The sequence below is a fragment of the Egretta garzetta genome, unplaced genomic scaffold (genome assembly GCF_000687185.1).
Source record: "Egretta garzetta isolate BGI_Z169 unplaced genomic scaffold, ASM68718v1 scaffold196, whole genome shotgun sequence".
NCBI classification, from domain to species: domain Eukaryota; kingdom Metazoa; phylum Chordata; class Aves; order Pelecaniformes; family Ardeidae; genus Egretta; species Egretta garzetta.
This window is the reverse complement of record NW_009259864.1, coordinates 61,998-89,247: the sequence shown is the minus strand read 5'-3', so window position 1 is coordinate 89,247 and position 27,250 is coordinate 61,998. Positions and strand designations below refer to the sequence as shown.

At 36.0% G+C, this 27,250-nt stretch overlaps 1 protein-coding gene across 1 annotated transcript in view; it reads right to left on the bottom strand.

Annotated features, from left to right (window-relative positions):
* PRKD1 (protein kinase D1) overlaps positions 1–10,286 on the bottom strand; it is a 65,716-nt gene extending 55,430 nt beyond the window's left edge. Inside the window, exon 1 of the mRNA XM_009640077.2 lies at positions 10,152–10,286. Within this exon, the coding sequence (XP_009638372.1) occupies positions 10,152–10,266 (115 nt within the window). The 5' untranslated portion in view covers positions 10,267–10,286. The remainder of the gene's footprint in view (positions 1–10,151) is intronic.
* Between the last annotated feature and the right edge of the window lie 16,964 nt (positions 10,287–27,250).

The following is a 27,250-nucleotide window of genomic DNA, read 5'->3' as shown; positions in this document are numbered from 1 at the left end:
AAGCTTACTTAAAAACATAAAGGTAATTTTACTGCTATGAAGAAATGCACTGCTTGCTTTCTTGCATGCCAAATTCACAAAATCTTGCAATTATTTCAGATTTTATGGTGCTGAAATAATAATTAAATACTAAAATTATATAGAAAGACTCAAGGAAGAATAACTAGCATGGCCTGTATTTCTGAAAGGGCACTAGAAGCAAAGTTGACACATTAACTGCTTCCCTACTAATACCTGAATAAGAATATAAGGAATGATGTTGATAGGGTATCTATTTTTTTCATCCCATTTTTACCTACTCCTTCCTGAAGCAGAAAGAAGAGACCGGTAAAGCAAGACGGGAGGGGGAATTCAGAAAGATTCTGCTGATGCAGAAAAAATACAAATCTTGAAGTCCATATCCAGAAAGTAACAATTATAACACTTAAGAGCTGAAGAAAAGATGTGGCAAAACATAAACAAAGAAGGAAAGAATCTTTTAGTCCTGAGAACTTCAAACACAAAGTCATCTATCTGAAATTCATGATCTAAGAACGATGTAGGCTAATGAACAGTGAGGGATCCAAAAATCAATTCACTTTAGCCTAATCAGTAATGAGCCTTGCCTCTACATAAGAAAAAAAGAAGACAGCTAGAGACAATTAAAAGGACATAGAAGAAGAAGAATTGTAGAATGTATCATGTTAGATCCGGATCTCTACCAGGATAGAGAAAAGATAGTTGTGTTTCTCAAAGAAACCAGGAAAAGAGCCTGTTAACATAGCCATGAAGACACCAAGAGAAGGAAGCTTTTCAATCACAACGAAGCAAAATTGCAAACTGTGACCAACTATGTAAGTACTATAAAATGATGTTCAAAGATATAACATCACAATGTTTATCTCAAGGAGCTGGCAGCGGAACAAACATTACAATGCGGTTATATTTTGATATATAGCACTTACTATAATTGTATAGTTATACACAGATTTTTTTCAGTTCAATAGATTTTATCATATACAAGACAGTATAAACTGTACTGAATCCAAAGAAAATATCTGCATCTAATGATCAGGTGGTGTACCGCCTATGCGATATTAAAACAGAAACAGCTTCTTAACAAAAGCAGTGAATCAATTCCTGCCCTCATCAGCTCAGCAAGGGAACATAAAATCGCTGCTATTTGACTTTGTTGCTTCAGGAATCCTGCCAAGTTGAGCACAACTGCTCACAGCAAGCAGATGAAGTACATTCCACTAATTCGCACAAGATGCTAACGTTTCACCATCTGCCTTCCAGCAGACAAAAATCTCTTGCATCCCAATGTAATTTTGCCCCAGTAAAAATGGCTAGAATTTTTGTAAGTAAACTCGTATTAAAACTGTAAATGTAAAATTGGTTTTTGCTCTATATAACATGAAAAGACATGGCAAATTTACACAGCAGTTTTTAATAAACTTTCATGAACAAGGTATAGCATAGGACATAAACTATGCTGGCAAGAACCTAAGTCTGAAGGCATCTAAAGTAGTTGTTTCCTTGAAGTCCTCAAAGAGTCAGAGTATAGAACTACAGAGCCACAGCAACTCCCATTTGTCAGCTAGAGTCTGTGCTTCCATTTAAGGAAAAAAAGGCAAATACTGTTCATTTGAAAAAGGTCACAAATACACAGATGAAGTGGTAGTTGCATCTACAGACAGCTTGAAATAACAACATCGACGCATCCTTCATTTTAGAAAGAGGTTAACTGATCTACAATGCAGAGCTCGTGTAATAACTTAATGTAAAAACTTATCTATTTTACTTCTCCAGAAAGAGAAGAGTATGAAGGACTGTACCCCTCAATCATTAACATGTCTCTATTGGTGTTAACAAATGGCAGTTGAAATAAATCATGTTTAAAGGTTAGCCAAAAGAATACCAAACAGCTTCAAAAACTAGGAGTTAAGCTTAAAGAAGTGAGTTTATCAGAGCAAGCATATTCTATTCTGTTCAAATCTATTGTGAATTTTACATTACATTATTTTGGTTTGCATTCGCATCCTTTATTTCATGAGTGGAACGTGAAAGTTACCTTCTCATGGGTCCAGCTGAAGCTTGTGGCAAATACTGCTTTATCATATCAAGACTGAAGAACAGCTTTCAACTTAAGCTCACCTTACATAAATTTACTTCCTTTCCCTGAGCAAACAGTAAGACTGCATTTTAGAGAGACAGACCTACAAAGATACAACTTTCAGTTTCTCTTCCTTTCAATGGTTATGAATGACTGGTTACTCATTTACAGCCATCTTTGATTATAATTTGACTTCAACTTCTGTACCTTGCTTCCTGGTTTGGGCTACCTACTAATTTTTGAGAGTATTCCAATCAAAAGGAACCCTTGCAACAAATACAACTTGATAAAAATCCTTTCTCCAAAGGATTTGGGCCCTTTTTCAGTCTGAAATGCAATTTAACTAAGTAAATGTCGGATTCAGTGACCACATTAGTGGAGATTTCCACAGCACTGGTAAAGGACTTTTCTCTTTTGTGCATCAGGAGACCAGATGAACTTTTCTAACATTCTGAAGAAGAAATGAAATAGAAAATGCACACCTAAGACAACAGCAACATGGCAAGCAACATGTTACTGACAGAATGGTATTAATGATACTGTTCAAGGAGTGCAGCCTAATAAACCACCTGGGTTCAATGTACAAATCTGTGGTTTTAATACATTTCTGGGGTGTCCCCGTATCTTCTATACAAACACTATCAGAATACCAGGTAGTCAACTGAAACAAAGGGTTAAAACAGGTAATATTTAAAAAATACATCAAATAAAAGGAAGAAAACAATACAAGAGGTAAAAATAAAACTGTATTCATGAGGGCTCTAATGTTCATAACAAGAGTTCCCTTTTCCTCTTTTAATGTGCAGTTGACTGAATCTATAACTCAACATATGCTTTTGCTTCTACTCTTGCTTCTACTCCCGTAACGATGCCCGACCTTTCACTTCCAAAATACCAGAATCTATATTGGCACCGAAGGATGATTCATCTGGCTGATGGCAACAGCCTGTGCTTACCTCCTCTAGACCAGCCAGCAGACAGACACACAACATTTCTTCAGCGAGTTACATGATTCTTACACTCCATTAAAATCCTACTGCATAATACACCAATGCAAAATGCAATGAACATAAAAGCACAGCAGGTGCTGCATTCTGAGCTGATTAAATTTCTTGTGTTTCACCAGAAACCTCTAGCTCTACCACAAATGGTTTCAGTTACATTGTATGACATCCGCACGTACAATTTTCTTCCCTAAAATGGACTAAAGTGCTTCAGCCACAGTGAGAAATTCCTCTCAACTATAAACTTTTCTAGATAATTTTTCATATCTTTCAAGAACCTGTAATATAAGCTCAAAACCAGAAGATGATCGTATTTGTTATTCCTTAAACTGCCAAGAACGTAAGTACAATAAGGAAAAAAAAAAAAAAAAATCACCAGCCTTTTTAAAGACCTTGTAATTAAGTAAACTACAATGTAAGTTAGAAAAATGCATAGGACTAGGATATGAACTGATTGTATAACCCCATAGTACTAGGACTGACGTTTCAGCTTTCTCTACCCTGACCAGTATCGACATGTGCAATAAAAAATGAATGCAGTGGATCAGTATAGCTTTTGACATCAGACATCAGCGCCTCAAGGGATGTTTACGCACAGTTTTCAGCAGCAAAGCTGTAGCAGTGACACTATGTTCTACTGCCTCTTTCAGACATGCCATTCAAAAATAATTGCCATAATATACCTTGAATTTACAGAACTTTAGAATGCATATTGTATTCAGGTATTTGTAACGTAGGCTAGAAATAGAACACTTCAACCAGTTCAACATAAGCATCTGAACTTATATTGCATTTCTTTTGTCCTTCCCGCTGCTTAAAGTGCTCAATATCATCCACTGTATTGCTCAAGGCCAACCTCTCCTGCTTTCAGAGGGGTTTCTCCTCCCTTCAAAATAAATTTTCAAGGCGTATCCAAATTATTAAGTATCATGGCCCTGTATTATGCAGATTTTTTTTTAAATTAAAAAGGAGAGATAACCAGTCTTCAGCTAACTTGTGATGCACTATTGCCAGAATCTATAATTTGAAACTATGTCTGAATATATTTCAATTAAAAATGGCCTACTTTAGTTTGAATACTTCCCCCAACACTACAGACTGTTTATATAGTTCTTTCTCTTCTCCAGTGTTGCAGAACTGGGAATACTTTCCTCCCCTTCATGACATGGGAGTCTTAACATTGCAGAAATGAATCGCTGAATTTAGTTAAGACTCATCTGTGGGATGACACTGATGCTCGAGTGTTTATGGAGGAAATTTAATTTATCGTATAACTTCAGACATCTGACTGAAGGCTTTAATTTTTAATAGTGTAATCATCAGTCAGGCCATGACATATTACAAGTTTCATTTGCTGTGCTTCGCATTTTGAGAGAGAGTCTTCTGAGCACAGTGCTATCTAGTGAAAAACACGGAACTATTAGCAGATGAGTCTAACTAAATCCAGCAATTTCCGCAATGTTGAAGTTCATGTGCAACCGGGGGAAGAAACCAATTCTATAATATTAGAACAGGTACTGCATGGCTGATCTTTTACTTACTTTTGCTGTAGGGTTTAGGAGCTGGTATTACAGCATGTCAATAAAGAAAACATGTCTTAGCAATTACTCTTCACAGGAAACTCCTGCAGTAAGAGAGGAGGAAGACTGAAAGCAGATGCAAGTTGATGAAAGCTGGGATTCCAGCTTCAGGAAATCACACTGAAGAATCTGGTATGACAATACAACTGAAAAGGTGCAAACCAACTGACCCACCCCTTTTCTTGGGTTTCAACTGTTAAACTCCTTGAGATATCACCAACTGATGACTGACCGGTCTCCACTCCTCCTCCTCCTCTGGCAAACCTCATGTTGTTGTCAAGGTTTCATAATAAGATCTCTTTACATAGCCAGGTGAGTAACAACTGGTTTTGTTTGGGTTTTTTGTTTTGTTTTTAAAAGCTGACTTCAGTGTTTTATTAAAAAATCACAACCGTTGGCCTAAGAAGCAGCTTGCATCAATTAACTACATCACTTTAAAACCTTGTATATGCAACTGTACTAGCAGAAAGGCATTTATGTGTGTGTAATCTACAAAGACAAGGTGCATGAAGAGGTATGAGGAATGAAATGGTATTTCTTGCTGAACTCATACCATTGTAATTGGGGAGGGAAAAAAAAAGTACTCAACTCCAGAACTACATGAACTAGATACCTAAGACAGTGGTTGTCCATGAAGCCCCATATAATTTTTGGATTATCAGAGTAGTACCAGAAGAAAACACTTGTCATTTTTGGAGAAAAAGAGGGAAGAAGATTTGTAGATAAAGTTTATTAGTCTATAAGAGGAGTTGTGACATCTCACATTGTTTCACAGTACCTTAGTAAAGTGATAAGCAATAGAACTGTTTGCCTTCAAAGCTCAAATTTGGATAATCTTTCTATAATTTTGTTATTTCAAGCAACGAATACATTAGACTTCTACAATTTTCTTTGGGGGTTTGTATTATGTAAGAACCTTACAATCTTACACGCGAGAAAAGACAGTGTATCTGAAAATAAACACCTATTTAGATTTACAAAATAGTGTTCAGAAATGAATTATGCTTTTTTTGATGATATAGAAGTTAGAAAGTAAGAGAAAACAAATTTTTCTGATTGCATGTACTATTGCAATAACTACCTATATCCATTATCCTATATCCATTATTATTATTTAAGGCGCACATATTTTAAATGAAAACATTTTATCTTAGATTGATATATCTGCTATTAAATAGTTTAATCTGATACTGAAATATTAAAATAGTTTGGGGGCAAGAAAATGAAATAACTATTGTTTCCTGACTGCTTTAGTCCATTCTATCTGAATGGTCTTTCTAATATTTATAAACTGCTACCTGCTGTAAAATCCCTGGCATCTGTTTAAGCCATGTTCAAGAAATGTCATTTTTATGCAAAGTTCTAATAACTTGTAGAAGATTTTATATAGTGATGATCTGAAATTCCTGAAGGATCACTGGCATAGTGGTAGGCATAGAGTTAAAGAATCTAAAAAGTGGTACAAATAACTTCCAAAAAATCCCACAGCCCTTCTTGTCCAGAAGGATCTTTATTTGTAACAAAAAAATGGAACATTACATCACTAGTAGCCAGAGGACCTAGAGATATGTTTTAATGATATGTGGCAATACGATGGCTTGATAAAGATTAACTGAAATCTTCTTCAAAAAACCCAATTTTTGGAATGAAAATGCTGGAGAACTGTTGTTAAAGGTTATTAATTCTCTGTCTCAGTTTTGTTCCTTGAAACATAACATGAGTGAAAGACATAACTAATACCCTACATAAATCAACTTTCTTACTCATGTAGGCATGCCCACCAAAGCAGAATAGTTCAAGAGCAGAGCACTGACTCACACAAGAACTCAGGCAATGGGAGACAAAAGAGAAGGTGAAGAACAATGAAAAAGGAGAACTAATATTTATACCAGTTACAACACAGAACTACTTAGAACATCTGAGGTGCATGCTTGGAATCTCTTCAGGCCCATTCCACCAATTATGCTATGATGATTTCCACAAGATTAAGAATATTATTCGATTCAATATTAAGGAGCATTAAGCTTCACCTTCTTAACTAAAGCAGCAAAAGGAAGACAAGGGAAAATGTGGTTCCATGGCTGAATGAGACAGGCAACCTTGTGACAAAGGCTAGGGAAAAGGCCAAGGTACTCAACACCTTCTTTGCCTTAGTCTTTATTGGCAAGACCAGCCTTCAGCAATCACAGATCCCTGAGACCAGAGGGAAAGTCCGGAGCAAGGAAGACCTACCCTCAGCAGAGGAGAATCAGATTAAGGAACATTGAAGCAAACTTGAACGTACATAAATCCACACAGCCTGACAGGTTGCACCTACAAGTGCTGACCAATGTCATTGCATGGCCACTCTTGAGTACTGCACCCTGTCTCCAGTTCTGTACTGTGTCCAGCTCTGGCCTCCCTAGTCCTAAAGAGACATGGATTCAATCTAAATAATAATCTAAAAATAAATAATTTTCCACCATTTGCAGAGGGTCAGAGCACATTTCTGGTATGTGCCATCAAACGTATTGGATGAACATTGTGCGAACTTGATTATTTGATAGCAATATAATTACTTAGGGCATCATTTTTTAAAGTAATCTGTACTGTTCTAAATCTTATTGCCTCTGAAGCTAGTTTAAAAGTAAGTCCTTTTTAAAAAGAATATTTTGTCAGCTTTGCTTATATAAGATACTATAAATACATGTTTATTTGCATAAGAACTAGATAACAATTTTTCATTCCTAAGGAAGGAAAGGCCCAAGGAAGACTTTTGAATCTTTTCGCAGAAAATAACACGTGAAACAGCTTTTAGCACTGGACTGGTGGTTGGTCAAAGAGACAGTAATACTTCTCCCTTGTATTTTCCAGAAGTAGCTTTAGATATACCGGGGGGTGGGGGGAACGTGTGGGATGGCGGGGGACACAAAAACCAAACAAAAACAAAAAAAAGGAAAGAAACTAATTCTATTACTAACTACTGCAAATAGGATGTTAAAACTGAAACAAGAACTGTTCTCAGGGATTAGAACTCCTAATTGATTTCAGTGAAAACAAGTTAACAAAATCCAGAATTAAAGACTTGGAAACGCTATGAATATGCAGGTATGATCACACCCTATTTCCTGTAAAACTATGAAATAGCATTTTGAATCTCCTAAATTCTTTATTTTCCTTTTCTTTTTTAACTCATCATGACACACTGCTACAGGTGCACAACTTTTGATACAGTTGACACAGTCACTGAATTGCAAAAGGCAAATAGTCTGTCACAGAAATGATGTAACTCGATAACAAGAAGCTAATAAATGAAGATAAATTTCTTTCATGAATAAAACCAGATAAAATGATACAGCTGATCAATACTGTCACTGTATAACAGGATTACCAGGAAGCGTGTAATAATGCACTTTGTGGATTTAACTTTATCTAAAATTTGGTTACTAGAACACAGTACAACAGTACTTTGCGATATTAAAAATTCCAGGCCTTCAGCCAGCAATTGTAGGTTCCACCCACACGTTTACACAGTGCTGGTTTAATAGCCTTCTTCTAAATATTGTGGAGTTGCTTATGCTTTACCACGGTTGTGGCAAGACAGCTCACCTAAAAAATAAACCCATAAATCCTCTCATGCTCTTAAACAGTATAGTTCTCCTTTATCACTTGCAAGTACTGGATAAAGTGCTGCTCTTGAAGATTTAAACAGCTATTTGCCTAATCTGGGGGAACTGGAAATATGTGGTCATTTCAAAAGCATATAAACAATGCATCAAATAAAGCACTGAATTCCTTGCTGATTTTTTCCCACTGTATCTGATTTACTGATATGGAGCGGTTATTTTCTGTGGCAATTATGAAATAGAGATTACCGGTATCTTTTCAAAAGGGAAAAATTTGTTTCCTGACATGGAAAGGATAAATGATGACTTACAGGAATGACTTGTACAATCCCTTATTGTACTTCCTTCTATTCTAATCAAAGAGTATGGAATAGGGCCCTATACAAGAAAAATACATTTAAAAGCTCGATTGGCTCAGATTATGTGACCTGAATCTTACCTCCACTCTTTTCAGCATTCATTAGGACTTTGGCTTTCTCTTCACTAATCCTATACTCTTCTATAGATGCAGTTTCTACTTTCATGAGACATACGAGTCTCTCTGTTTTTAAGCATCTTCCCAGATGCTCTAACTGCATGTTCCAGCCACTGAAGCCCTTCAGCCATATTTTATCAAATACAACCTTTACAATTCCAGCATTCCTAGTCATGTACCTCATCCCTTCTTACTCTAAGCTTTTTACAAGTCCTATTGACACCTAACAGCATCCCTAGACTTCCTCTACATTCCAGTCACATTTGTGCTTGTTTCCTACTTCAGATGGAATAATCCACTCTTTATGGCCACTCCGCTGACCAAACATCCTTAAATCCATCTGTCATTTCATTGCCTCCAAAACTTGGCCTTTCACTGCATGATTCATTCATACTGTATCTCCTTTTACATCCCTTCACCTGCTAGTCACCTTCTCTGACTTTGCATGGACTTATATTATCAACTGACTTTTGTATTTCCTAGGCCCTAAATAGTTATTTCCTTTTGTTGCACCTTTTCGCCTTCCATACCACCATTTATACCTGTCACACAATCAGCAGTCCTGTACAAGAAGCACCCAGCACTCCTCTTGAGCAGCCATCCATAAATAATATATATTTCTATGCTTTTATTTGCTTCCCCACCTAAAATTGAAATTCTCCCCTTCCCTTACTTTCCTAGTTTTAAAAATAAATCATGTAAGGAGTTAGAGCAGCCCTGGCAGGCAGTGTTACAGGGCTTTGAAAAAGCAGTTACTCTATTTCCAGTGGGCATTTTCATGGCACTTCATGTAAGGTAAAAGCTAAAAATCCTTACTTTGAAAGAAGACAGGTCACTGTTAGCGAGAACAGCCTTGGCAATTCCTCCACAGTTAATTACAAATTGACCGCATCAACTAATAGAAAAAAATAAAAATGTATAGTCTATCCAATTAAACTGTCAATACTTCATGGAAGATATGTGAAGACCAATTCTAATTTTCAAGATACTCAATTCAGTAAATGTTAAAATATTTATTGTATTTTGTGGTTACTTTTTACATTTATTTTTTTCTACTGGGCTTCTTTGAAAAGGGTTGTGCTGCCACACAGGATGTTTTTTCTCTAAAAATGTAGGACATACATAATTCAAATTGTTTATTAAAATTAACATGTTGTTTAACTAGTAATATGGACCAAATAAGGCTGTTAAAAAGTATACAGTGCAATGAAAAAAGAAAAGAATTAATAGGTATAATATGTTTACATACATCTGAGAAAGATTTTGACACAGCCTAGGTCAAAGTCCATACAAACAAAATTTCCTTTTTCTTGAAACCTAACTGGGACAAAAATACTGTGGATGTTCTCAGTTGCAAAAGCATGACAGTAATTTCCATTGTTTTTTATTTACCTGACAAGACAACTTCAACTAGGTCTCCTTCTTGGATATCTGCAGCTGATTTCACCAACTGGAGAATGTTTTCAGAGGTAGGGTCATGGCGGAAAAGCAGAATTTTGTCGTACATTCCGTAGAAACCACATTCGGGAAACTGCAAATACAAACCCATGAAAATTTATTACACTGTAAAATACATAACTGTAAAATACAATTAATATAATTACATTTTGACGGCAGACTAGACCATTCCTCAGACCAGTACCAAATATGACATTGTTTTTTAATATATGACAATATTTATCACTATATTCTGAAAGTGGCTTTTCCCCCAAGCAAGTAAGCTCATTTGCCTTTCCCTTCCTCTGCAAGCAACGTGGTATCCACCAGGAAATGAAAGAGAAACAAGTCCATCCCTTTTTTTTTTTTTTTTGCTGCAGCACAAAAATGAGTCAATTTTTTTCGTGCTCCCAGCTTGGAGAACTAAGATTTTGTTTTGGAAACAGCCAAGAGACCTTTTTTCTGATACAAAAGATACAATTCAGTTTTACATCACTGAACTACTCCACGTATTATTTGGGAGTTTTATCAACATGCAGTGAAAGAAACACACTGATAAGCATAACTCAAGAGATAAACTGTCAGGTTCTGAGGTTACAATTACTTTGAAAAGAATACAGAATAGAAGGAACCCAACAAAAAGTACTTTAAAACAATATATTCATTACTGATTACTGGAAGCTTTGGAACCTATCCAAGTATCCGAAGAAAGTTATACTTTTTTTTTTTTTTTTAACCTTTAAAGCGAGCACTGATAAGAGAGACAAAATGGTCAGGATCCCTGGTTTGAATGAAATGCATGTAGATCTCTGAAGTTTTGTCTGTCTCATTCCATATTATACCATAAGTACCAACCCACTGCTAATTCTTGGTTGGTCAGATTACCCGCCTGAAAAATAATTGCTGTATATAGTTATTCATACAGGTTTCATACAGAACAGAAACAATTTCCAGATTCTGAAACATAAAACATTCTCACAGAATATCTGCAAAATTCTGCTATAGTGCATGTGTTTAAAGATGTAGAACTGTTGTTCATGTGCTCTGTGCACCACATGAAAAATCCTAGATAGAGCACTTACCTATATGATATGAGATACTATTTCAAGGCCGTTTCCTTGAGCACCTTTATTATCTACTAATGAGGAACTGAAAGAGTTGGCAATCTATTGCCAAACTTTGAGAAGGTTGGCACCAACATCAACACAACTACTTCTAAACAGGCATTACATCTATAGCAGAGATACATATTTGTAAAACTTCCCTAGTAATCACTTAGCCATTCGTATTTACAACCTCAGTTGAACGGTCACGCTAACAGCAAGGTGTACTGCACCATGTTCATCAAGCCGAAAATGGCTTACTATGTCATGTTCAACTCACATTTCCAAAATATTTCTCACTGATAATTACCATCTCTATGTGGACCAAAAACTTGCTCTCTGAAATTTTGGTCTGTTGCCTTCTAAAAAAATTACGCATGGTTTTATTCTTGTTAAGAGGAGCAAAAATGAGATTTTCTACTTTCATTTTCCTCTCTAAAATAATGAACACTGAATAACCTAGTTCTGTAAAAGATATGCATTACCATATTCAAAAACTTATAGAAGCAGCACCAGGTGGAATAAAGTTAATAAAGACGGATACTGAAATTTTGTTTACTTAAAATAATATTGTAATACAGGCCACGCTTCTAATGGAGTTGTTCGCCAGCCAAAAGTCACATTTTGTCATGAAACAACAGTGATGTAATGAAATGCTGCCATATTTGGATAATTCCACTTTGTAGGCACCTTCTACTTGCTTCATACTCTCATTTGAAAAGTGCCTTTTCCTGGGAAGCCAGGAACCATTCTTGACTGTACACAGGCATTATTATGGGGATCTACACATCAAAAACATTCCATTTCTATTCAATTACCAAAAGAGATGTAATATTTAGGAACCATATAAACTTTAAGTTATTTTAAAATAAGTTTACCAAGAACGCAAAGCACTTTGTAAAGAGAATGTAGACGAAATCAATTTTCATTATGCAAGAACATGAATCTCTGTGTCTTTGTGTCTTCCCATTATTCTATAGCTATATTTTAATGTTGAAGTAATATCCTTTGCCATCTGAACTAAAGGAGAAGGGGCAGAAGAGACTTAAAAGTTTCAGTATGATTGAAATAAAACTCCTAAATATTAACAGTGCAAAAGTCCTAAAAAAAGTTCTCTTACATGGAATTTTCTTAATCTTCCACAGAGACAACATAACCTAGATGACATTTTCTCCCACAGTCCCAAATTGAAGATGAAATATTTCAAGTGTCACATACTTAAGATGCAGAAATATTAAGGATTAAAACTGTAAGAATAAGCCAAATAATGCTGAAGGACCTTAATTATCAAGGTATTGTTGTTTCCAAATTTCATTAAAATAATAAATTATTCAACCTCATTCCAAAATAATTTTTCTAGTTCAAGAACAAACCAAATTCATGGCTTAGATATGAAATAGTTCCTCTAGTATTTAAAGAAATTTACTTTACATTACGCGCAAGTGAGAGTGAATCAAAGCTTCTGAAAGGAGATGTAATCTGAACTGCAGTTACTCTGTTCATCTTTACAGGTGCTAGCATAGCCTGGATAATAGGAAAGCAGAGGACCCAGGCACTAAGAAACACCTGAGCATCTTACAGAGCCATTCAACATCTGACCTAGCAGTGCTGAGCCAGACCTAAAAACCTGCTGGAGCCACTCAGATGTCTGCGTTGGGGTGCTTCATGGCTGGAAGAGCTCTTCTTCCCTCACTCCAGCACTTGAGCTGGCAGCAGGCCAGAGATTCACTCTTCTAAAGGCTTTAAATCTAGGACGTGCATGAGAAAGTAATCCTGGTGGGATTATAATTTTAATTGAACAAATTCCTACCTTGCTACAGCACGCAGGTCATGATGGCATGTCATAAGAGTGAGAATTTTCTTTAACAGAAGCAGTGAAAAATTAAAAATATCTTTCAAAATGGGCACAGCTGTTCTTTTTCAAACCCTGAAAGAATTTTCTCATTTCACTGGCTTTCAGAGATAGTACAGGCATTTCCCTCTGAACTCATTCTGACTTAAATTGTTCATTCTCTCTTTATATTCCCATTCCATTTGCTCTTTTCAAATTAGTTATATTTTTCTACATATAAAACTATTTGCTATATTACATGTATTATATATGTATGAATATGTGTATTTTGATGTACCATTTGTTATATTCTGTAGAGAAAAATAAATTCAATCACAACATTTTTTTTTTTTAAATTATATACAAGATTTATCTTCTGGGTTTGAGTTAGTTTTCCTCAGATAATCTACTCTCATGCCAAGAAAGCCATTTTGATGGCGTAATTCTTCAAATAAAACATTGTGTAAGGACCAACTGTTGCAATAGTGACAAAAATATTCCCTCAGCTAAGCTTATTCCTGCCAACAATAATATTGATATGCACAAACAAAAGTAAACAAAAAGCAGCCACACTGCTTGGTACTACAACACTATAAATAGCATTTATTTTTGCCAAATAGAGGGTAAAATAGGAAACGCATTATGTCAAGCTACCTAAAAGCTAAGCTAAGCTAACTAAAAACTAACTAAAAATGATGTGGAATTACCAGGAGTAAAATGGTCATTGTAATTTCTGTCATGAGGAAATATAGTATTTCTGCAAGAATCAGGAGAGTGGAAAATTGTTTACATGGGGTTCAGAAAAAGGATGCTTAACAAGTCATCAGTAATCATTAAGACATCACAACTGTCCATATACACATTAGTTGCCTACTCCAAGTGTGAAATAAAATAAATCTTCTTAAACTGTTTTCAGTCTGGTTTAATCTACGGTGAATTAGTTTACAACTGAAACAGATTAAATGACCTTTATAGCATAGCAACTTGTTAAACTGCCACAGTTTAGTTGTGTATTTCAAGGTGCCCCCCTCCCCTTTTTCTTTTTTTAATAGAAAGATCAGCTCTCTGACATGATTTACAACACTTACAAACAATTGGGTTCCAGATTTGCAATTTAGAAAAATTTATTAAGTCTATCCCCAGTCTTGATGTTATTTATTATGTATTTTCCAGTGTAAAGAGAAGAAATATTGGATAGCATGCTTCTTAAAACTACAAAACGTATTCAGTCTAAGAATGAAAGGTTCAGCACACCTGAAGATAAGCTGAAAATTGGGTTCACCATAGACACTGAAGTTCTGGAAAAGCTAGGAGTATTTTTTAACAAAACCATTTAAAAAAAAAAATCAGAAGAAAATGCAAATAAGAAGGAATGCAATTACTGTTGAAGAGAATATCCAACATGCAACGTGAATACTTTTAAGAGCCTTATTTCTATTTTTCCAAACTTGTACTTTCAACTTTGTAACTTAAGGTCAATTTAGGAGAGATATGTAAGACCATTAGGAAAATACATCATATTAGATATATCCTCCATAAAAAGGAAGGTTCTTTAGCCTAGACACGTGCAGTCCTTGTCTGGGATCTGGGTATAAACGATTAGTCTTCAAACACATATAAGACTGGTGCCAATAGGAAGGGAATAATTTGTTTCTCCTCTGCATGGAACATTAAGGATTAGCAAATCTGAAATACAGGAAAGGATACAATACAGGGAATTAGAGTGGAGACAAGGAAAGCTTTGCAAGGATAAGAATTTAAAAAAAAAAAAAAATCTTACTGTTTGCCTAAGAAAGGGAATCTGCAACTGGAGGGTTTTTTTTAACAGAACAAATCAAACAAATGTCAGGAATCTCACTGCTGATCTATGTTGAGATAGAAGGATAAAGTAGATACCTCACATGGCCTAATGATCATGAAAAATTTACTATCTAGAATAAATGAGGACAAAATAAATGGCTAAATATATATTGCTAATTTTTATATTATTTATTTACTTTATTAAGTACAATTCTTCCTGCCCTAAGCAATGTCAAATCTTGCTTATGCCTATCCACACTGATAATAAGGTCAAAAAACGCTAACCTTAGCATGACTGTTCTCAATAAAACTGCCATTATCATACAGAAGAAACTCTGTATCAGACATTCACAGGTTTTGTTCATTAATTTACTAAATCAAAGGTCATTTAATACAAGAATTTTTTTTGAAAAATTGAAATATAAACTACCCTGGACAAGTATTAGCTTTGCTATGAGAGCAGTTAATGTCCAGCTTTGCTATGTAGAGGCCATTAATTATAGTATGGTTTATTTCAGTGCAACTGACTTACAGCAGAAGCACTGTATCGTTCCCCCATTTTATATTGCTGGTAAGCAGCCTGTAATGTACCAGAGGGATATCATAGTACACTATGGGAAAACTATTGCAAGGTTTATATCACATATAAATAGCTACTACTCTCAGAGCAAACTTATCTAATCTATAACATGCTCTTCTGCAAGAAAGGAACTACAATATCTTTTTCATCATACTGACAACGACATTTTTAAAAAATTAATTATCTCCATGGAGAAAAAAAATTCTGGCAGTAAATAAACTGACTGTTTGCCAGGCTTAAAACTTCAAGGAAGATCTGGTGTCTGTGCCCTTTGCAGGGCTGCACTGAATTGACTTACAATTTGACTACTACTGATCAGTGTAACTGTTTACAGGGCACACACATATAAGTTTGCAGGATAAAAGGTTTCAGTCATTAGTGTAAAATAGCATTCCTGTAGACAAACAATTATGTCACCGTAAAGTCAAATTGATTTCAGACAGCTTGATGAGGAAAACTTGTTATTTAGAGATCATGTCTGTTAAAAAAATCAGCTTTCATGAAGGGCAGGAGGGGACTGTTTGAAGTTTTAGCATGATGATGTTCCTGAATCAAGCTTCAAATTATTTCTTACTTGTCCTCTTTAAAAAGGAAAGACAGTGTTCATTATTGTTGCTTGTAGTGATTACAAATGTGTTACAATTCTGAATACAGTGCGATTAGTGTTGGAAATAGTGATTTAAATTTGTTAGTTTATTAGCTTTTAAACTATTAATATTTACTGAATGTAGATGCAGTGATCATTCAGACTGTTAATACTACTTTAGCACTTTAATCAACTGCACCTCCACAAGAAATAAAATGCATATACATACCTCAAGAGGTGTGATTACCCTAAGGTTTACTTCTAAAAATTTCAACAACAAAGACCTAAATGTCGGTTTTCAGCATTCCCACTTTCGCCTTTTCAACAACGCTTGTCTCATATTATTCCAATAGTTCCTCCGTACATGTGCTGCAGTGTTACCACAATAAAAACGTATTATTTGGGAAGAGCGTAACAGACTATTATTCCAAACATTGAGCCTTAAAAAACTGCTGTCTAAACATTCATATAAAACGTTTTACATGATAGTGTAGCAGCTTTGATGGCAAAAAACAGGAAACACTACTAGCATTTGAAGTCACCTGTAAGCAGACTGAAGTTGCGTGCTTCTTTCATTTCCTGAAAATATCACATAACCGTTATCTACGCATAAGACTTCTTAAACAAAATTTTAAAAAAATGGCTTTTTCAGATTAAAAAAACTGCTGGTCAGGACCTCAAGTAATAATTTGGTATCACCCAACTTGTGCGTACAATGGCAGCAGTTTATCCATAAAACACAGGGCAAAAGGAGGCTCAGCACTAACCTTTCCTCAGCAGATACCAAAGCAGAAGCATTCACTGAAGTGTTTTTACCCTTAGCAACTGTAAACATCTCAAGAAAATCCACCAAAATATTTCACCAAGAACTGTACAGAAGCCAAATGATTATGCAAATTCTAGATTTTCATTTAAAAAGATTTCAAGTGACGCTACAAAAAAATTGCAGACTCGTATTAAATTCCAATAACTAGAACCTTTAATTCAAGTATTCAGTAATTCATTTAATCCATTACCCATTGTATCAGTCAATAATTTCAATGGCATATGCCCAGCCACACGCTGAACCACATACATCCGTAACTGTGCTCTTATTAATGACTGCTCTCACTATGAGGATCAAAGACAAAGTGCTAAAAAAAACTGGTGACATTTAAAACTCTATCCAATTACTGCGACAATCAAACAGTTTTATTATTAAAGAAACAGAACTTTAAAAGACCTAATATATCTAAATGTATTTCCAGTATGAATTAGGAAGCTTTCAATATTTAACAATAATTAATCATATGCATAGATATTTGAGAGAGAATGTATTCAGCCTTCCTCCTTCTGTAGTAAAGCACAAATTCTAATAGAAATTAACTAAAAGGAAAGGTGCGACTGTCTAAAGTGAGACAACTCTCTCACCAGTTTGGTTTAATAATTATGTATTTGGAAGATTAGTACAGTAGATACCTCAAATGAAAAACTGATGAGAAATAAATTTCTTCCACATAAAGAACTTTACCTGGAAGAGCTGGAAAACACTCTAAACACTGATGCTGGTTTCAGTGTAATTACTACTGTAATCCCATAGTAAAAAAGCATGTTGCTGTGATCATATTGCAAAAATACTTCTTTTAACATACTAAAATTGCCGTGTTTTTGTAACTGAAGTGCTAAAGGTGCAAAAGAAAAAAGAAGCCCTCCCCTTGTTTCTGTCTTTTTGAATGCTGCTACAATTTTGCACGTTTCCTGTAAGGGGGTAGTTTCTGTTGCTTTATTTTAGGAAGTAATGAGAGTCGTCTTTTTAATTTTTTCAGTGCTCATTGATCTTTTTCTTAATATTAAATTGAATTACGTCTTTTTTAGTGATAACTACTTCTTCCTTCTAAAAAGTAGCTATTTTTTCCTTCTAAATCAGTTTTGCAAGCTTTCCTCTTAGAGAAGTCCTTAGCAATTACTGTAACAGCAACAAGAACCTTGATAAAACCTGGAAGCCTTTCACGGCACAAATAATGATCCAGCACGCATAAGGACCGTGGGCTAAACAATGTCTTCACAGCATGTGGAGAAGTTGAGTCATGCTGAATGTTTGTTGACCTAACCCTAACTTGCTAAAACAAAAATTACTTCGATCTAACCTAAGCAAGGTTGTTGACCTAACCCTAACTTGTTTAAAAATAAATAAATAGTCTTACTTTGATACAGCTGTTTTCATGAATATAAAGATATAGATAGACAAGATTTTTGAAATAGTTATATTAACCAAACTGAAACATTCTTTTGCATTCTTAAAATAACAATGCACTTTATTTTTAGAAGTCAGGATTTCCTTTCTCTACAGAGGTTATAACACAGCAAATTCATAATAGTGAAAAGCAGAGAATTTTTGGCCAAGCGGACTGCCTAAATTCTCATTTAATTGTGGCACTCAAGTGATTTTTAAAGTTCTCTATTTACCAAGTGCAAAGCTATAATGAAAATATCAGTCCTTCCTTCATGCATAAAGAAAATACCACGAGACTTCACGGTTTTGTTGTTTAAAAAAAAAAAAAAAAAAAAAAAAATCAGTTAGTACTCAAAGACTTTCTTTACATATACCACTACAGTTACTACAAACTTAACACACACTCTTAAGTTTAAATAGAAGTTCACACTACAGCTATACAGAATGTATGTGGTAACATATAAGAACAGGAGCCGGTGCCTGCTCCAGCAGCAGTGGTATCTCCACTGCATTCCAGGATGCTTCATGCTGTGCTAAAGGCATCTCAGAAATGGTGACTCTAGACCTTGCGGTGATTGCCTTTAAGCTTGCCAGGCAGCCAAAAAACAAGGATAGGCAAACCTGCCGATTTCCTTTCCTCCCTTCTTTCTTGTTTCTTCTCCCCTGGAAATCAATGTTCAGTTGTATAGGAAAGAAAAATAAGTATCAGAAAATATAAGGAGTAGTACTACCTGTCTTGATACCGCCTGCAGTGCAGTACTACCCAAGACAGGCTTAGGTCAAGCCCATTTTGTCACAGGTACAGAAAGGAAGACAAGCAATTGATGAACAAAGACCTTACACTGGAGAAGTAAAGAAGCAACAGAAGAAACCTTGAAAGGTTAGGAAGAGAGATGACCAGAGCAAAGAAAATACACCTAGAACAGAAGCACAGGACAGACCTTGAGGTCTTGTGAGCCTTGAGGAAGGCAGCAAGGAGCCAGGTTATAAGATTAAAGAGGAGAATGGGAACAGCAGTATAGGGCCTTGATTCCTTTTTGCCTTTGCATTCCCAAAAAAGTATTAGATGGTTTGCTTCTGATCTAATCGCTAACTGAAACAGAGACGTTTCTAACATTATACCCATGAAACCAGCCAGGAACCATTCTCTGGATCTGAGGCTAAGTGGCAGGGAAATGGCTCACTGCCATATAGCTGAGCTCTTTCCCCAGAAATAGGGAGAAAACATTCCTACTGCTTATTTTAAACAATCCCTTACACTTGTTAGGACCCAAGCTATGTCTGGGTACCATCTGAAATAGCGCTATTTGGCACAATTCAAACTGCACCAGGAAGCCCACAACTAAACAACTAAAAAGCTTACATGATTTTGGGCCAGTGCTCAAGCCTGTATTCTCATTTTGGTTTATTTAAAGATGTATTTGCAGATGGAACTTCAGAGAACTATCACCATTTAGAACATTCCTAACATCAGTTAAACTACTTCACTAACACTTTAATATGGGTGGTGTTGTTCCCTTTTTACAGTATTTATTCTTCTTTTAGTTTTTTATTACAATCCTTGATTAATTACTTGTTCTATAAAGCCCAACGTGATACCTGCAGCATAGAAGTTAATAAGCCTTTTCCAAGTGGCTGTCAGGAAGGAGTAAACTTATTGTTCATGATGTAAACAGTATTTTAGATAACAAATATGCACATATAAATATTTCGCTAATTCTGTTTGCTGCAGTGATTTGCTGCACAAATCAGATTCCTTCATCTCTCTCACAGGTCAGGAACAGAGCACTTTGCCCACACCCCCTGACTTGGGACTGCCACCAAACTACAACTTTTTCTGCAGCCGTCGACTACGGAACAACAATGGCCGTAGAGCAAAAAAGTACATCTGAGCTCCCTCGCAGAAATACCCGTGAAAGAGATGAAACATGGCCATGGCGAAACATAGGAACATGGCTATTTTGGAGAGAGACTGACCTCTGAGCAACCTTTTTGTTAGCCTCTTTCAGTACAGGTTGCTCTCCCTGTGGCCATCGAGGGCACAAGTTGCCTCCTTTGCATTAGTGTCTTTAAACAAACTTGTTCTCTTGCTACCTATGCCTCCTGGCACTTCGTGTCGGCTTGCCTTCTGTCACTCAGCTTGCTCAGTGACAAAGATATTGAGTATCTACCACATTACTCAAGCATCTTGTATGCAGATTTAAAAAACTCTCAGTTCAAGGCAAGCAAAAAAAGAGATACGGGCAGAAAATCAAAATAAAAGTATCTTAACACTACTACACTGCATTTTTTTTTCAAATCTAGACTCTTTTACCCAACAACAAACAGAAAGCAAAGTTGATACAGCAGAAACTCGGCTCAAAAAGGTGGTTAAACTGTACTTGTGTGGTTCAGTAAAATCATGGTGACTTTGTAGATCCTGGTTCCTGATAATGTTGCTTTAGTGATTTTTAAAAATCTGAAGCCTGGGCGGAGAAGGGAGTTTTCTTTCATTGCTCCTTAACCAAGTCTGGCAAGTGGTTGCTGGCTGGGTCAACCCACCACAGCTCAATGCAAATGAACATGAAAAAGCTTAAATAGTACCACTTCTCTCTCAAATAAAGAGAGCAAAGAGCATAGTTAGCGTAGCTCTATTTGTGCTACCACAAGACACTAACTTCCTCCATTTCCATTAAAAAGATTGGATTTATTTTTCATTGAGACTTCAATGGAAGTACTTCACTCTGAATTATTGCATGTAATGGGTTACCAAAAATAATGTTGATTATGTCTTGGAAATTGATTTTCACTAATACCATGTAAAGGCTACCTTAAATTTAAAATAATCTCTGCTTCTTAAATATAATTTATCTTCTCCAAGAGTTAGCTTTTTTTACTGTTACTTCCTCAGCATTTTGTGAACATTCTATTACAGCTTCCAGTGCAACGAGGATGATGCCGTCAAACTGATGTAAAGAAAGAATAAGGCCAATAACTCAGACATTAAGAAAACACTCAAATAATTTTGTCCCATAACAATTCTAAAAGTTCACGTGCCATGCAAATCAAAACGCACTTGTGTAGCCGACTTCTCCATCATGTACATTAAGAGGTTAATGCAACAGAAATATTTAGAAAAGTAATAATAATAAACACACAACACTGAGACTCAAAAGAGAAACTGGTCTTCACATCCTGTTAGAGCCAAAAGTACTATCACATATACCACATCTGCATCATTTCCCTAAAAATCTTCACTGGCAAGAAGCACTGAAGGAGACCACTAGCAGTTTGTGTCTTCTCGGTTATTTCATACTGAGAGTTCAGGAGCACCGTTCTGCTAACACCGATCCATTAATGGCACATTTCTCTAAGGCAATACGAGGACCTCAGCAGAAAGGCTCCCACAGTTCCTGTCTACGTTCTCTGTGTAGCCCAACACTGTCCACCCCAGTACAGAACTACGGAGCTTCCTGTGAAACATTTAGGAGATGAACGTGACAACAGCAGTGTCAGATTGTTGACAGGCATCCATTTATGTAGCTGCTTCATGAACAGATTGCAGTTCTCACCAAGGAGGTTGAGAATTGGAGCAGAAACTTTCGTGCCCTTCAGGGAATAGGCAGAAAAAGGATGATGAATCACTAACAAAATCAAGTATTTTTTTCTAGTTCCTTTAATCAAGAAAAGACAGTGACTAAAGAGACTCTTGCTCACAAGCATTCACTGTTTCTGAAGCTCCAGTATTACCAATTCTATTTCATATACTACATCTGGGAAATCAAACTCCTAATTTAAGAAAGATGAAAAGAAACTAATTCAAGAGCCAATTCTACACGTTATTTAAAAAAAAAACCCAAACCCCCCAAAAACCCCAGCCCCCCCCCCCAACATTTCTGTGAGCCTACCACTAGATGTGTTTTAGCTCTCTCTGAGCAAGCGTTACATCAATTCTGGAGACTCAGTCACGTACGTAACTCAATATAATCTACTGAGACAGAGAACAGACATAAAACAAATGTCTTTGATCTTCTTACAGACTGCACAACATGTAAACTACTTAGACGCAGTCAGAGTTTCTGTGTATGAGGTAAGAGATGTAGACAGATCTAATAAAGGTGAAAGTATCTAGAGATCATCCTCACTTGTTTATACCTCTACTCTGCTTCCAAAATACACTTCATTTCCTTCAAGACAGATATCGGTTTAGGTAATTGCTTACAGATAAATTTAAAACACTTTTTTTTTTTCTTCAAAGAAACAGAAAACAAAACCAGCTCTGATCAAGACTAGTGTTTTTGTTAAAGCATTCCTAAATACGTGGTTTCCTCCTGAAAACGCAGGCCTTCCTTACATTGTTGAGTAAAGTGTTAAGAGAGATTTTGAAAATTACTCTTTCATTGACTCTCACGTTAATTCTATAGTTCAGGAAATGCAGTAAGAGCCATTTCAAAAATACTTGTAAAAGGCTCTCTTCTACTGAATTTGATAGAAATTTGATTTCTTTTTAAGCGTAAGAAGCATGTTGTTTCAACTTTTAGTACTAATAACTACTTTGCTCCTTGGTCAGTTGTCTATTTTACTTCCATTTATTAATAACTAGGATCCTTATTAATAAAGGATAAAGAGACAACACCAAATAACAGGATTACTGGGCTCCTTAATCCTAAAATGAATATAATCAGGAGATTATAGCCAGAGAAAAAGCCGAGGGCACTTAGGTTGGACACCAGTTCAGCATGAGCACACATACCTAGAACCAGGTCTGCACAGGGGGTCAGAGGACTAACTTATTTATAAATAAGAGCTCATAATATCATGTTATACACGTTAATTCCTCATTCAAACTGTGGTTTAGAAAAGCCAAAATACTAACAGGAAACTGTCCAGAACAGCCAGCAAAGAACATTAGGACAGAGGTATCTGTAAATGATTCTTTTATGCAAATTTAGCATCTCTCTGTAGATCCGAGGAAGGCATGTCACGGGAGGTTTGGGATTCATTGTCCATGACACCCAAAAAGATTTTCCTTGACAAACACTTGTTTGGGGGTAGGAAAACAGCATGATTTTCTTTTTTTAACATGACAAAAAAAAAAAAAGCAGCTTTTATGCAATACTACTAGAGATATATATAGACTTCTAGACAGTGAGTCACTCAGGAAGAGGCCATTTGGGTTTCTAGACCTTCCTACCTGAAAGTTTCAAAGCTGGACTATACAACTTGTCCTTATCATTAGGCTAAGACAAGATCACTAAAGAAACAGAAACCACTGATAGATGTCTGCTGTTTGTGATCCCAAAGTTTCTGTCTCTGTAATGGGCACTCAACAGAAATTGGACAGTTAAGAGAGCAAAGGCCTAAACTAAGATTCTCCTCCCCAAACATCTTGTCAGAAATATTGTTTCCTGACAAAAGTGCTTGTAGCTGCTGTGTTTTCAGTCGCATCCAGTACATCCTTCAATAACACTTATGCACTAAAGGAAAATCTCTCAGCACATGCAGGCATAAAGATCAAACATATGTTTAAGTCTTAGGTGAATCTAGGAATACTTTCACAGAACTAGGAAAATCATTTAAAGAGAAGCACATGAATAAACCTTAAGGTTAATTGATTTTTTTAATTGATTTCAAAACGTAACGGCACTAAACACAGAAGTTGCCAGGTTGCAAAAGGAGCTTTGAAGTGTATGTCTCATACGTACAGAAATATAATGTTCAGACCAGAAAGTTGATAGCAACAGATATAAAAAGAAACTTAAGAGTTGTAGAAAACCACCAAGGAGAGCCGGAAGATACGTGGAAATACTACTGTCAGCATAATTAAGGCACATTACAAGTTTTGCTAATACTTTAGGGACAAAAATAACTGTAACAATTCTACCACCCATAAATATTTATTAATCACTTCCCCCCAGCCCCCAACCATTCTGGAAAAAGGCAGTATTAGGTATTAATGATGAAACACTGTCTGTTCTAACATCACTTGATACGGAAGAGGACTCACTGAAGCACCTGTATTGGCAAGTCCAAAAAACTTCAGAGCAAAATTGAAAGAGCTGTAAAAATGGTCATGTTCTGGAGCAACCAAGAGGAGCAAAAATAACGTGCTGCTCTTTAAAAAGGGAAACAGAGCACCTGCGTAACTGTAGACTTCTCAAAATAATGGAACAAAAGATACACAGCTGAACAAATGAAAACATGAAGGACAGCAGTGCTATTTAACTACCACCTTGGCTTATGGAAAAACTAGATAACTTGGTCATGTAATGAGAAGACTGCACAAGCATAACTTAAAAGCAACACAAAGTCAGGCTTTGCAAAATATTATGTCAGGCCCCCGGAATGCAAGCTGCTCTGATGTAACAGGGCCTCTATTCTGAAAAGCAATGATGCAATTTAGCTAATGTAGTGGGTAATTAGATGAACAGGCACTCTTAGTGAATTGCTTTTGCCATAAACTGGGGAATATCAAAGAAGCATATGGATTTATTACCTCTGCTCTTGGCACTCGTGCAACTGCAACTGGAAGTCTGTACTCATACCTAGCATTAAAATTCAAAAAACTAGGACACTGGAGAAAGGATTCAGGGAAGAATGATAGAATAATTAAGGAAATGAAAGACACGCACTCCTGTATGTGGCAGCAGGGAATTAAACTGTTTAATTTCTAAAGGAAGGTCAGAATGTGATTTGATCATTTTTGATAAACATCTGTATGAGAAAGTGAAATCTGATTATCTATTGATTCATCTGCCTTGCAGACAAAGAAACAGCAAGTTCCAATTTCTGACAGCTGAGGCTATGTAGGATTAGGCTACGCAACATTTATTTTGCTGGTCCAATTTCCTTTTTTTTACTTTCTTATTTTAAGTAGCTAAAACGAGTGTTCACCGAAAAACAAATATGGTAGTGCTATTTCCACATTATTTGATTTTTGTTTCTAAAAGAGACACTCTGAAAAGGAATTAATTCAGACAACTCCTATGGCCTTTCTTATATAAAAAAAAAATATTAGAACAAATTACCGTAACGTCATACTCTCTTAATCACCAACACCACTCACAGTCAGACTAACCGGAGAAAGCTAACAGCTTTCTTGGGACTTTTCTCAGAGCATCTTTTCCTTTTTTTTCCAAGTCTCAGGAAGACAAAACAGGTATCTAATGCATCAGGTACCTGACATTATCCTGCCACTCAATTTTGGCACTGACGAGACCTCTACTGTAACACTGTCTAGTTCTGGGTGCCCAGAGACAGTCCAAGGACAGCACCAAAAAGAGAGTTCTGTAAAATGTTGTATAAAGGGAAAGATTTAAAGAGTTAAGCAATGATTAGGGGAATGAAGGTAGACTGAAGTCTTTGACATTCTTTAGTACTGTTAGTTAGGCAGCAAGGAGTTTATACAAAGGAGATTTAAGTTAAATATTAATTAAGGTTTAGAAACTGGCAATGACTTTTTGGGGAGGCTGTAGCACCTCTGTCACTGGAGATCCTCAGAACAGGTTTGGCAGAGAAGGGTACAGACAGAGCTGATCCAGACTTGGAGAGGAGAAAGGCTTTTTGGGTCTTTCTATCCCTGTATCTACGACTTGTGTCTTCCAAAAGACACAAGAAAAAATTACTTGTGGTTTAGAGTAAGAAAAATGAACTTTATAAGGCACATTCCTACAGTTTAATGTTCCTTCCTGTGACTTTCCTTTCTGATTATCGAACATTCCCATTATAGGTTCAACCGGAAAAATAATATCCCCATTTTTTTATACTGAACTGTTGTGTAGAGCTCCTCTGCAACATTACATAGCTGCCACATTTCACAAGGGAAGTTTTTGCATCTCGGTGTGGGTGAATACATGTCCACCCCCATCCAACTAGTACTGACAGATTATTTGACAGTTTAATTTCAGTCAGACCTATCTGCCTCAAGAATATTTTTAAACATCAAGACAAAAGTCGCCTTAGAGTTTAATATGTCTGGGATGTGCATCTTACAAATCATATCTCTAACAGATGAAATCAACACACTGTCAACCCTAAATTCCTGCACGGGTTTGCCTGTCTGCAACTATCCACTCATCTTCCAATGTGTTTAATTTTTCCCATACAGAGTTTCACACTCACTAAGTCTCATCTCATACAATGGGATCAATATTCAACATTGTTGTTCTCAGGGTCAACAAGTGACTGAAACTTTTCTCGTGGCTCCGTCTCTCTGATGTTGGACTTTACATAGGTCCCCTATTGGTTTTGAGGGGATTGGAGCTCTCCTGGTGCTAAAAAAGAAAAATTATAAATGCTTTTGTGAACACATATTGACTTAATCATGTCTCTGAATATTTAATTTCAAGTGCTGGCTCCCACCTTCTTGTAAAACCAGTATCACTCAATGTATTTTTAAAAAAATCTTTTTAATGTACTTTTCATTCATTCTGCACCGCTACAATTCTCAGTTGCAGAACTGTGTTCCACAATTGATGCTGGAATTTTAAGAAAACATTTTTTTTCTAGCATTGTCTTCTTAACAATGGCTTAAACAAGGCCATAAAATAAAAAAATAAGATTATGTCTTTTTTTTCTTATTTAAAGTCAGAACTGTTAAATTATAAATGCTGCAGAAAAGACATTTACACCAAAAATAAAAAGGTAAATCGGCTCATTGAAGCTACTGGTTCATAGAGTACTTTCATACAGAACACCATATTAAAAATATATTGGTTACAGCAAAGAAATTATGGCTTCCTGCCTTCTTTTACAGAGAAACTGAAGTCTTTGGCACGAACCACAATATTTTGAAGAGCACTACAAGCAAAGTCAAAATTCTGTTCCTGCCAGAGGAAAGGCAGCTGTCACATTAAAGTAAGAAAACTTTTCAGACCTTCATCTAACATGTAAAGAAACCCTTCTAAGTTCTAATAACAATCGAGTCATTGTAAAATAATCTCATTTGCTTGAAGTCTCAGCCA